The sequence below is a fragment of the Poecilia latipinna genome, unplaced genomic scaffold (genome assembly GCF_001443285.1).
Source record: "Poecilia latipinna isolate Pla-1442-1.1 unplaced genomic scaffold, P_latipinna-1.0 Scaffold3054, whole genome shotgun sequence".
Lineage (NCBI taxonomy): Eukaryota > Metazoa > Chordata > Actinopteri > Cyprinodontiformes > Poeciliidae > Poecilia > Poecilia latipinna.
This window is the reverse complement of record NW_015115670.1, coordinates 1-12,766: the sequence shown is the minus strand read 5'-3', so window position 1 is coordinate 12,766 and position 12,766 is coordinate 1. Positions and strand designations below refer to the sequence as shown.

Below are 12,766 nucleotides of genomic sequence, written 5' to 3'. Positions count from 1 at the left end.
ATATAAAATAATAATAATATAATATAATATATAATTTATGGTCCAGCAGCATTTGTTACGGTGTCAGGTCAAAGGTCAGCTAATCAGATTTTCTTTCTCCTCCGTCCATCAGAGCCGACCATCAGCGCCGTCTCCGGCGCCGCGCTGCTCCCCGGTTACCCTCAGAACCCGTACGACCTGCCCAGGAACAGCCACATCCCGAGCCACTACGACCTGCTGCCGGTGCGGCCCAGCCCGACCCACAGCATCACCCCGCCGCTGCCCGGCAGCCCCACCAGCTCGCTGCTCTGAGCCCAGCGCCCTCACTGGGACGCTCCCAGTTCCACCAGTTGATTTCTTTGTCACTGTGTTTGAGCGTCGCAGCATCTGAACTTGATGAACAGAACTTCCTGCAGAGGGAAGAAGTGACGGATCTGTTGTTCAAAGGAACTGAAGAACTGAAAGTTCCTGAACCGTCGGAGCCGTTTCTCCAGACAGGAAACTCGACTCCTGACCATGAAACCTCTTTGGGAACATTTCTGCTATTTTTACACAGTTTCTTATTTCCTGCTCACATTCAGAGATCCAGCAGGAATCAAAGTTTCTCTTTTCTATGTTCTAGATATATCTGTTCTAGATATGGACTCCTGGATATTGTTGTGCTTTTCTCTTATTGTGTTGAGCTTCATTCTCCTGCATGTCAAAGAAAGATAGAAAAATATTGAGACAAGCCCGATAGATTTTCTACTGATGTTTTGGTTAATAATCGCCGTGTGACTCAAACACCTCCGACCTGACGGAGGCGCTGCAAAGAAAACCTCTCCTTCAGAAGTTGAAAAAATCGTAGCAAAGAGTCGTTTCCAGAAAAACGCTTCACTCTCTTTTCAGAGGGATGAAACCGGTCCAGCTCTAGCGCCACCATCAGGTTATAGCCACACACCTGGATCTGATCTACAGTTCACGGCTTTAGATCAGAATTTGTTTGAGATGCCAACCAAAAGTTCCAGGTCTGTATCATGAAGGACTTCAGGTCAAAGGTCAAGGTTCAAACCAGAAACATGGAAAGTTCCTTCAGGCCAGGAGGGAAAATCAGGTGGAACAGAAACGCTTGTAAAGTTAAACAAAGATGAACAGAAATCATTTGGATGATTCAGCCTGACAGCAAAAAATGTGGGGTTATTTATAATAATATTATAAATAATATAATATTTTCACAAAATTATTTATTAATTTCAAAACTGTTTCAAATTATTTTGTTTAAAGTTAAAGACGTAGCTTCCAAACGAAATATTTAGCTCACTACCTAAATATGTAATTATAAGCTGAAGATTTAGCTTCCTAAATAAATATTTAGTTTGGAGCAACATTTTTAGTTTGCTAACTATGTTCAATTATTATTTAGTATATTTAGCCACAACTAAATATTTAAATTGAAGCTAAATATTTAGCTAGCTTTGACACTTATAAATTAATGTATAACATGATGAAAATCTGACTTAGAAAAATGAGCGGCCATTTTTTTCTTTTATTACAGGCTAAATAACCCAAATTGTTGCAGTTAACTTTTGACTCCGACAGGATCCGGTCAGATGGAGGAAGAGTTGACAGTCCGTCTGGACTCACGTCTGGCCGTGAGATGTTAAGAGACGGGAAAATAAAATCCTGAATCCACCTGACATGAGTTTTTCCACATGAACTTTCTCCCTCCGTCACGCCCTGGACAAACAGAAAACCATTTTTTCCTGTTTCACTTTCATGGCTGTGGAGGCAGGAGCTGTTCGCTTAAGGTTTTTTGGTTTTTTTGAGGTAAGATCTCCAAAATTCTCCCTGTGAACATTTTCTTTTTACTGTGTATTTAACAGGGTGAACATTTCCTCATGCATAGAAAACATGCATACAGGTTTCCATATTTACAACTTGTGTCTTTCCCATTGATTTATCAAAACTAAAATCTTATAAAACCTCCACTACGACACCTTCTGCAGGTCATGCAGTGAGGAAACCTTTGACCCTGCAGATCAGCCTAAAATCAGGCTGGTTTGTTAAAACGTTTTACGTATATTAAGTGAACAGACTGGATCTTTTTACTGCAGAACCATCGTGATCGATTTTTATCTCTGGCTAGCTCAGGAGTCAGTCCGCTGATTGTAACATCTGTAAACAAAAGATCAAAAAACGTGGTTGAGAGCAAAAAGACGGAACCCGAGGACTCGGCCTTGAGGCATCCCGAAACTAATCAGTTTATCTGTGGAAAGGTGCAGAAGTTTACATGTCTTAATTTCAGCCGCGGCAATAAGAACATGACAATCAGATGTAAAACTGCTCATTTTGTGTTTTGATTCGTTTTTTAAAATAATTTCCTGTTCTTGTTCATCTCTGACAGAGAAATGTTTGAATAGATGTACCGACTGCTTTGTTTTCCCCACTTCCTTACCTGAATAAAGTCAACCTGACTCAGGGGGGCGTGTCGTCATCATCGGTTATGTTCAACAACCCTAACTTCCGCTTCTGAGCTTTTGCTACGACCTGTTAGCAAAAACACGTCCGACATGTTGACCGATGTGTTTATATGATGACTATTTAAAAAATCGTGAAGTGGAACAAACATGTCGCACATGATGTCCGGAAGCTGCAGTAGCTCTGTGGGTCTAAAGAACTTAGGTGACAGGAGCTGAATTGTTGTGGATATAAATCTGTTCCCATGGTAACGGCTTGCGTTCCAAGCCACTGCCCGACTCACGTCATGGCGCAGTTACAACGCCATGACGTCATAGCTTCCAGCTGAAAATCTATGAATTTGAATGTAAAATTTCAATGTTAAAAGTACATTTTAAAATATGCAAATGTCAGAGGTCATAATGTCCGACGTGTTACCGATCTGCGTGTTAGCTTGCTAGCTACTAGCCGAGTTCCAAAATTGTTCTGAGTCACTCCATGATGCAACAACTACTGAATAGTTTTTGCAAACATTGGACAGAGAGGGAATAAATAACTGAGTTGATCAGCAGGTTTATGACTGGTGCGCTTTATTAAGATAAACTGATAACTTATATAGACACAATTGTACAATTCATTGGTCTGTACAAAACATAAAACCATTCGAGTCGAGCCCACGCTTCGCCGTCACACTTGGTTGAAATGACATCATTTCATTCTGGTGTTTTCACTGAAATTACAGTCAGTTACAGGATTCAATATAGTAAAAAAAAAAAAAAGAGTCAACACAGGTTTTAAAAAAAACAACAGAACCAATGTGAAACACGATCAGGACCAGAACTCAGAGAAAAGGAATCAGTTCGTCCAGAGCTGCCCTCTACCACACACACACACACACACACACACACACTCTCCTGGGTTCAAACTGCAAGCACAATACATGCTCAGGGTTTGAGCTGGACCGGACTGGACCAGACCGACCCCGTCGGCGCGTCACGCTGCCCACCAGAACCTTCTTCCAGCAGGAGGAATGAGAATGTCGGCTATGTAAGGCGAACGACAGAAAGCCATGCATCGTGTCGAATCAGAGGCAGCTCGGTGTAACGTAGGCGTCATGTGACCGGGCGGGGGCGGGGCCGTGAGGTGGGGCGGGGCCATGAGGCAGGGGGCCCGGCTGCATGGATCCGCCCGCCTCATGTGGCTCTAGTTCTGGACGTGCAGAAAATCAAACTTCAGCTAGAAGAGCGTGTTGTTAGGAAACGGTGATCGCCCGGCTCCTCTCTCTCCTGCTGCCACGGATTCTGGGAAAACGCCACGCAGAGTTAGCTGCACAGGAATGTCATCCGGGAAAAAGATTAGCGTTTCAGTCCTTCATTTCTCCAGAAGCGCTCGGCTCTGCATAGTCGGAAAAACGTGACGGATTAATTCTAGTGATCCAGGTGGAGCCTGGCGATGCGGCGCGATGCGGCGTTCCCGATCGGACCGCGCGGCGCCGCCTCCACAGTACATTGCACTAAAGAGGAGGAAGGGGGCGGGGCTTAAAAGCTGAGATACGATGTGCTTTACGGTGATTACATGAAGGAAGGAGACGAGAAAAGAATCACATTCATATTTTAAGACATTTCAGTGACATGTCAGCGCGTCTACAGTAATGAAATCTAACGTGATATGAAATGCGCCTGCCGTCCTGCAGAAGCCTACAGGGGGAGGGGGGGCCCCACGTTATGTACTGGTGGGGTCGGGGGTCAGGATGGGGTCAGGAAGAGTTCAGGTCGCAGGATTAAATCTGCGTCTCGATCAGGCAGTCTGTTTGGGACGGTGGGGGGGGCAGGGGTCACGGGAGGGCAGCAGCGGGTCCACGGCCAGGCTAGATGTTCTGACAGCACTGCATCTTTGGTTTGTTCTCAGTGGGCTGCACCTGGATGTTGACCACGTTGTTGCTAGGCGACATGTCGCTCTCCTGGCGCTCCGACATTTGCTTCTGGGAGACGATCCGGTAGATTTCTGCAGGGGCGAGGAAACAGGTCACTAAACGACACTTTAACATTTACTTCTGCTCATCCTGACGACGACGACCAATAAACAGACCTTCGTCGTCATGGAGACGACTGCTGACCGAACAAGAGCTAAACGCACAGAACCAGAAGTGAACTTTAGCTCAGTGGTCCAAACAATTAATCGACTTATGACTGTTGATTAATTGTTTATTCGATTAAAATTTGTTTGATTAACTGATAACGTCAGCCTATGTTGTAGTTTGGCCTCCATCCCGCAGAGGGCGCTGCTGGTAATCCTGAAGCAGAGCCAGTTGATACAGAAACAAACATGGTGGAGCCATAACAGAACCGGAAATAAAAATGGTCCAAACAAAGTCCAGTATGGAGTGATAAATCCACTTTATGCAGTTCTTTTTAGAAATATGAATATCATGTTAACTTATCACCACTTCGCTGTGCTTCGAAGGCGAGGATTTAACGACAGAAAAACGAAGAAAGCAGAAAAATAGTAACAGAAAAATTAATTAAAGTTTATTTTGAGGACAAACTTTTCATAATTTTAACATTAACTAAATATCAACCAGATGGTACTGATGCATGAATATCTGTTAATTATTTCACCAATTTTATTCTCATCTTTTTTCAGCAACCTAATACATTCCTAGTTTGCTATTTTTAATACATATATTTAAGCTTATTAGTGTGAAAAAAATCTATATTTTGTTTATTCAGTCAGCATTTAATACAGCTGATAAAATATTGTTCAAATTTAATTGCTTTTTTAAATAAAATTCATCATAAAGTGAATAAATTAACCATGTGGGTTTTAATAAAATCAATGAGATCAATCACCTTTAGAGAAAATCAATAACTGGTTGTTTGGATGGATTCCATACTTCCTGTCATATTTAATGGGAAGTGTTGTTCCCTCTCAGTCTCATCCTGAAGCTGTAAATCCAGACGGTCAGCTGACCCACATTCCTCTGGAAGTTAAACAGCCGCAGGTTTAATGTCAGAACGTCCAATCAGACGCTGCGATGTTCCAGCCAGCTGCACCAATCAGACGCTCCGCCGGCCCTCAGTGAGCTAGCTGCTCTGCGTTAGCTGCAGCTAACAGCCTCATAAAGCTCTGATAAGGACAGCGGACACGCCCGTCCCGGACAGCGGGGGACGAGTTCTGCTGACAGGGACAAAGACGGCCCATAAAGTCAGAGCTCACCTGTCAGGATGGTCTGGAAGGCCGTCTCCACGTTGGTGGAGTCCAGCGCCGACGTCTCCAGAAAGGACAAACCGTTTTTCTCTGTGGAGGAAAGTGGAAGAGACATCTGTGAGACGTGTGACCAGCAATACGGGTCGTCCCCGTTTCCATCCTGAGGCTGAATCCGGACTGACCGGCGAAGGCGCGGGCCTCGTCGGTGGGCACGGCGCGCAGGTGGCGCAGGTCGCTCTTGTTGCCCACCAGCATGATGACGATGTTGCTGTCGGCGTGATCCCGCAGCTCCTTCAGCCAGCGCTCCACGTTCTCGTAGGTCAGGTGCTTGGCGATGTCGTAGACCAGCAGCGCCCCCACCGCGCCGCGGTAATACCTGCAGCATTACGATGAAGGACACAAGCAATCACCATCATCATCATCACCACACAGTCAGACTGTTACTGGAAAAATCTCTCAACTGTGGAAACAAACATTGACATGTCGCATGTTTTTCATATTTCCCTTCAGCCACTTGGCTCGATGCTTTTGAGCCTTTTAAGCGATAATTGAAATAAAATGACTCATTATGTGTTTGGTTTCTTTGATCATCCAATTAATTCAACTTTCAAGTGATAATATGGAGCAAAACCAGAAACTGAGTTTCACGGCGGTTGTCAACTGGAAGGAGATGAAGATGTGAGACAAAAGGACAGTTTTGGTTAGCGTTAGCTCCTGCTAAAATTTTTTATATGCTTAGTGGTTCAGCATTAGCTTACACTATTTTTTTATGCATGTAGTGATAGCTTCTGCTAATTTCCTAATGTGTTTAGCAGTTTAGCATTACCTTCTGCTATTTTTAAAGAGATCAGCAGTTTAGGGTTAGTTTCTGCTCATTTTTTATTTAGCGGTTAGCCAGTAGCTTCTGCAAAACCGTTTTTGTTCAAAATTTTTCTATTGATAAATTCAACAGAACTATAATACACTGTACAGCTTCTGCTAATTTCTTACATGTTTAGCATTAGCAGAACTAATATTCTTGTTCAGCAAATTAGCGGTGAACTTAGTGGTTAGCTGTGATTAAAAACTAGTGCAAACAATGGTGGCCATCTTGAAAAAAAAGAATGTCAATATGTAATTACAACTCCTACGAGTCCAACTATGTATGATGTCACAGTCACACCAAAAGTGCTGATCTCAGATAAATACTGGAAAAATTTGTGCAAAAATAAATTTTTCTTTACGATCATCTGAGTCAAGTTGAGTTCTTGGATCTGCATGTGAAAGATTTACTGAAGTTTTCACTATCGGAGCTTTGCTGCACGAACAGGAAGTTGTTATTAATAAAAGCGTAAAGCCTTTCTGAACAGCTGAAGCAGCTCCCAGCATGCCTCGCTGGACTCACGCTGATGTGATGGCCCGGTAGCGCTCCTGGCCCGCCGTGTCCCAGATCTGGGCCTTCACCGTCTTGCCGTCCACCTGGATGCTGCGCGTGGCGAACTCCACGCCGATGGTGCTCTTACTCTCCAGGTTGAACTCGTTCCGGGTGAAGCGGGACAGCAGGTTGCTCTTCCCAACGCCCGAATCTCCGATGAGGACCACTGAGGCGCAGAGAGCAGAGTTACAGGCCGGCCCACTTCCTGGTTCTGTTTACGCTAAACTAATATTATGTTTTTCCTAAGGAGCACTTGAGAACTGCTCCATAAACATTTATTTTCCCTGGAAATAACTTAAATTATCCAAACTGTTGAAACTATAGAAGCCCATTCCTATCATTAAGAAAACCTTCAACAGGAAGTTGTAATTACAACAATAAAACTCATAATAAGAGCATCAGTTTTAGTAATTATGACCTTAAAAATCACAATTCTGGCTTTAATTCTTGTAATTATGACGTTTATTCTCATAATAATGACCCAGCTTGTAATTTCATCCCAGTGGACAGACTGGTTACAGACTGGTTACAGACTGGTCTGCAGAGAACGGAGGCCCATGAGGGACAAACATCCCTCTGGGGTCTCTACATTTCCAACATTGTGAAATTAAAAGCCAACAAACATCCAAACTTTCCTCTGTGATTTTATGACTGAACGATGATTCTGAGATTATGATCCATTTATGGTTAGGATTTAATGTTTTCAGTTTATTTTACTGCATTCACGATTAACAATGTTTACATTTGTGACAAGAATTTGATTCTATGAAGCCTTTGCATCTTTTCCAACAAACTGACTGGAGATTTAGTTTTATTTCACTTTTTGAAATTATTATGCTACAATAAAACCAGCTGAAAATGTGGCTGCACAAAAAAAACTAAACTTTCACAACTTTCTGCTTTGAGCCTCAAAAAAAGCAAAGAGCACAGCAGTATTTTGTTTTAAGAAATCAGTTGACAACTAACAAAACTTAAACCACCAAAGTTTCCTGAGTTTCAGGTTTTCTTGTCTTGCAAAAACAAGATCTCCAAATGCAGCTTCCTGGCCATGAAACATGAAACAAAACAAATACAATAATTAGCTGATAGCAATTAACCGATCAAATGTTTTAATCACTTCATCTCACACTGGTGATATGATTAATTTTATTTATAGTATTGGTTTATTTTCTGTGCTGCTGCCTGAAAACTTACAGTCTGTACAGCCCTGGACCTATTTCACATTCTGTTCCACACAGCCTCAAACTTCTAGGTGTTTTGGGGATTTTATGTGACAAACCAACAGAAAGTAGAGCAGAATTGAAATTGATATTGAAACTATTGTCTGAAAAGTGTGGTGTGCATTTATATTCAGCTCTGCAGAACCTCATCCGTAGTTTCTCTCCACCCACGCTGAATGAATGCACATAAAAACATCTCCAGCTCACTCAGCCTGCATGGAGAACTAACCCTAACCCTTTCCAATGCTTCTTAGTTTGATTTAGGTCTGTACTTTGACTAGGCCACCCTATATCATCTCTGGCTGAAAGTTCAGAGTGTTTGTCCTGCTGGGAGGTGAATCTCCATCCCGGTCTCGGGTTCCTACTGCCTCTATTTTCATGCATGCCACACTTTTCAGATTTTTACTCGTCAAAGTAAAAATCTGTTACAATCCCATAAAATCGGATTGTAACAAAACGGGTAGAGTTGAAAGGGTGTGAATACTTTTGCTATGTCCTGTATATAAATAAACACATGAATGTTAATGTTAGCAGCAGTTAATAGTGTTTTTAAATGAATCTCAGCTGGACCCTCCCAGAACCTTTCCCACCCGAACAGAACCAACCCGTTGCGGGCTCAGGTTCTCCTCTCAGCTCCGGTTCTGGTCCCGGGCCCAGTTAAAAGTTCCGCCGGATGCCCGGTCCGGACCTCGCCAGGATGATAACGGTTCAAGGTGTGTCCCACAGCCAGCCGGCTAGCCCGAGCTAACCGCTAACACGAACCCAGAACCGCCGGGTCAGAAAAGAACAGCTTTCTTGTGTCAGGATCACACCAGAGCCGTTCGGGCTAATACCCACTGATTACCCGTTCTGACCCGGTCCAGAGAGCCCGTTGGGGATCCGAGAGTCAAACGGAACACAAAAGAAAAGGCTGGTTCCGTTAGCTGCCAGTTAGCCTGACAGATAACAGCGACGGTAACACGACCTACCTTTGAACAGATAGTCGTACTCATCGTCTCTGGTGCCCATCGTGTCAAAAAGAACAGGTTAGTCCGATAATTGATTTATTAAAAACTGAAAATCGGGAATCTTTCTGACTTTCCAACGGGAATCTGTTTGGAATCTGGACGTCCCTCCTGTCTTCTTCTTCGCTAGACTCCAGGCGGGTAAACACTCCGGCCCCCTGGTGGTCAGAAGAGGAAACTGCATGTGCAGTCCCAGATTCCGAGCCCAGAACCACTAATTCTGCTGCCAACATCTGACAAAACGTAAAGATAACTTTACTTTAGGAAAATACTAAATCAGCTGCTTTACTTTGTAACAAAAAAAAACAACACCTTTTTACGAATAATGAAAGTTAAATACAAATATTTAACAGTCATTAACAGGTGTAATTTTTAAATAAATTTATTGTCAAGTTGAGGGAAACAACAGAACATAACAGAAATTCTTGGAATTTGAGTCTCTGATAGTTAAATTCCTACACAGGGAAACTTAACAAGCAGTCATCAAATAGAAATAAATTTATAAACAAAGACAGAACATTTGAAAAATACAAAATAAATCGATGAAACAAAGATTGAACCAGCAACCTTTCCACTGAAGGATGATGTTTAATCCATTAATTTATGTAATCTGCTTCTCTAAATCTGGTTTTATGACAAAAAACATTCAGGTTAACTCTAAGTTACTGATTCCCATTTTCCCAACATTTACAAATAAATCCAATCTTTGCTAATAGTTGTGCTTTATGATTTATCAGAATCATTTCATGACTACAACCCTAACTGAACATTACATTCAGTTTAATGTTCATGGATCATCAACTAAAACCTTTATTTTTTCTCTGTGACTTAGAATGGAAGCATTTTCTCATAAAATAGTGTAACGCAATGAGGCAAGAAGCAGACAGGTGAAACTCAGTGGTTTACAATTAATTTACACAATTTAAAATAAGAAAAACCAAACAGTAAAGTCCAGGAGTCATAAACTAACTGAATCATAAACTATCAACAGGAGAAAAACAGAAATACAGGATGAGAAAAGGAAGATCTGACTGGTTACTGTTGATTAGGAACCGGGTGGGAAGCCAGGTCACCATCTGTGTTTCTATTACAAAACTTTTCACAAAACTTTGTCAATAATTCATTAATTAAAAAAAACACAATTACAATAGCAGAGTTTTCATTGATTAAAAACACAATTAAAATCAGACGTGATTAAGTTTAAGTCATTAAATCAGCCTTCAACTACTTCCTGTCTTTTTCTTCTTCGTGGTTTGCGTCAGTGGCAACATCCGGTTGTTGATCATGTGACCCGTGTGACGCAAAAAAGTTCTTCTGCTGCAGCCAAATAAACCACTTCATCGTAGCGCCAAAAGTTTTTATCAAAAATGATTTTTTTTCTAAATTTCATAAAGCAAATTTATCTTGAAAATGTCAAATTGTGCAATTATACAATTAATGGAAATGCAGCTACTGAAGTTGAACTGAGGAAATGGCTGTTATATTAACCAGGAAACCCGAACACTCCAGAGTCGAGACAGCAGAGGTTAGAGAAGCAGAAGATCCAGAACGAACTTCAGGGACGCATCATTCATTTCTTCTTGTTATCAGGGAAAAATTTCTTCCAGTTAATGTTCTGCAACACAAAATTAAGAAGCATTTTCAGATTTTATCAGCAGCATATTTACGTCTCATTTCCACTGAGCGCTACGACGCAGGGCGGTGCGGTTCGGGGTTTTATGGGCTGACAGATCCAGGAGAGCGTTCCCACCGCCAGTTTACGGCGCCACAGACAGAAAAAAAGGAGAAAATTTACACCAAAATTCTCAGAAATTTTCAAGGAAAAACAAAGAAATTTCTGAGTCTCAAAAGTCGAAAATTCTGAACTTGTGAAACTGAAATTTCAAAGTTTTTTTCCTGAAAATTTCTGAGATTTTTTGGGGGAAATGAGCCAATGTCTTCTCTCCCTACAAAGGCTCTAATACTCCGTTACACCAGTTGGGCGGCGTTACACCCAAACAGGTAAAATGGCGTCATTTTAGTGCGACGGGAAACGCGAAGCAAGCAGTGACGTTTTTCTGTCCCCAGTCAGTGAACCGTGGATCCTAACCGTGCGGTACCACCGCCATCTGGACCTGCAGCGTATCATCGGTTGTTTGGGCTTTACTATAGAAACAGATCAAATGGCGTACCGAACCGCACCGGCTGAGTGGAAACAAACTATCAGTTATTTTCCTTTCTTACATTTTTCCCCCAAGTGCTTTTGGGTTTTTTGTTCTTCACGTCCTCCACCGACTCGTACGTGTTGCTGTGGCCGGCGCCGTCTCTGGGGATCTGCTCGTACGTGTCGTCGGCGGTCCGCGTCGGGCCCTCGGGGACCTCGGCGTACATGCTGTCTGCCTGCTGGGCTGGACTTCCTGCGGCGGCCTCGGAGGATTGGTACAGAGGGTTGGGTCTCAGCTGGTCCTGGCTGCCGTTCTCTGGTTCTGACCCGGAGCTGCTCTGAGTCACACCTGGAGTGTGGTAGGAGTACGTGAGGCAGGTGACCTTCTTTGGCGGGGCGGACGCTGTGACAGAGAGGCTGTTAAACTTGTTGGAGTATTTCTCTTCCTCCTCCTTCTCCTCGTCGTCGTTGTTGCCCAGATACGGCAGGGATTGGCTCCGGCTCTCCACCTGGCTCAGATCAGCAACCGGCACCATTTCTTTGTAAAATTCACTTGAATTGTTTGAGTCTGTTGGGTGGAACGAGTCTCTGTTAGCGGGCAACGGCGGAGTTGTCCTTCCTCTGTGTGTCTGCGCCCTGTTTGGGTTGGTTGGCATTTCACTGGGATGGGACATTGTGTCTGGTAGAGATCCACTCAGGGAAAAACCCAAAGGCATTCCTCTTTTTGGTACCGGAGGAAGGGCCTGAAAATAACAAAGCAAAACAATTCAATCCAAAAACTTTATTTGGAGAAATCATAAGCCATGCAGCACCTGTCTATCCATGTCTTATGCTGCTCGTTTTTTGTTCTTTTGGACTAAAATGTGAATGTTTTACCTAATAAAGGTGTTATTCTTCTTCACAGGATGGGCTAAATGCTAAAGCTAATGTGCTACCTTCACCCATGTTGCTGCAACATCTGCAGGAATGGAAGGATCCATTCTCAGGAGAACATTGCATCTCACTGCGTTGCCATGTCCTCTTCACGTTAGACGCACGCAGCACAGATCAGACCATAGATTTACTTCCATACAGTTAAATTTCTATGATGCCCCTTGTTATATTTCATGGTCAATTTAATGTTGGTGGCCTGGAGTTATCTGTAACATGCAGGTATAAAGTGCATGAAGTCCATTGTAGTGTACTGGATGTACAAAAATTCAATATTTAAACCAGTGCATGCTCAGATATATTCTGCACTGAGCAATAGTTGTAAAGACCAGAAACACTCTTTGAGAGATGACATAAATTCAAAAACATGCAAATGGCCACTGCAGGGAAAGCAACTAATTTAAATGGACTGTAAATAATTAATTTATTTGAT

At 42.7% G+C, this 12,766-nt stretch overlaps 3 protein-coding genes across 3 annotated transcripts in view; 1 reads left to right on the top strand and 2 right to left on the bottom strand.

Moving 5' to 3' along the window:
• LOC106939990 (multiple epidermal growth factor-like domains protein 10) overlaps positions 1–2,438 on the top strand; it is a 48,731-nt gene extending 46,293 nt beyond the window's left edge. The window contains exon 22 of the mRNA XM_015022587.1: positions 113–2,438. Coding sequence (XP_014878073.1) covers positions 113–291 — 179 coding nt within the window. The 3' untranslated portion in view covers positions 292–2,438. The remainder of the gene's footprint in view (positions 1–112) is intronic.
• Positions 2,439–4,026: 1,588 nt separating this feature from the next.
• On the bottom strand, positions 4,027–9,410 carry rab11a (RAB11a, member RAS oncogene family). Its single transcript, XM_015022590.1, has 5 exons — positions 9,225–9,410; positions 7,007–7,202; positions 5,805–5,998; positions 5,632–5,712; positions 4,027–4,419 (listed from the first exon to the last, which is right to left on the bottom strand). Exons 1-5 carry the CDS (start codon positions 9,262–9,264, stop codon positions 4,283–4,285), a joined length of 648 nt encoding a protein of 215 aa, XP_014878076.1. The 5' UTR covers positions 9,265–9,410; the 3' UTR covers positions 4,027–4,282.
• Positions 9,411–9,626: 216 nt separating this feature from the next.
• Positions 9,627–12,700, bottom strand: LOC106939991 (uncharacterized). Its single transcript, XM_015022589.1, has 2 exons — positions 11,484–12,700; positions 9,627–10,875 (listed from the first exon to the last, which is right to left on the bottom strand). Exons 1-2 carry the CDS (start codon positions 12,117–12,119, stop codon positions 10,831–10,833), a joined length of 681 nt encoding a protein of 226 aa, XP_014878075.1. The 5' UTR covers positions 12,120–12,700; the 3' UTR covers positions 9,627–10,830.
• Between the last annotated feature and the right edge of the window lie 66 nt (positions 12,701–12,766).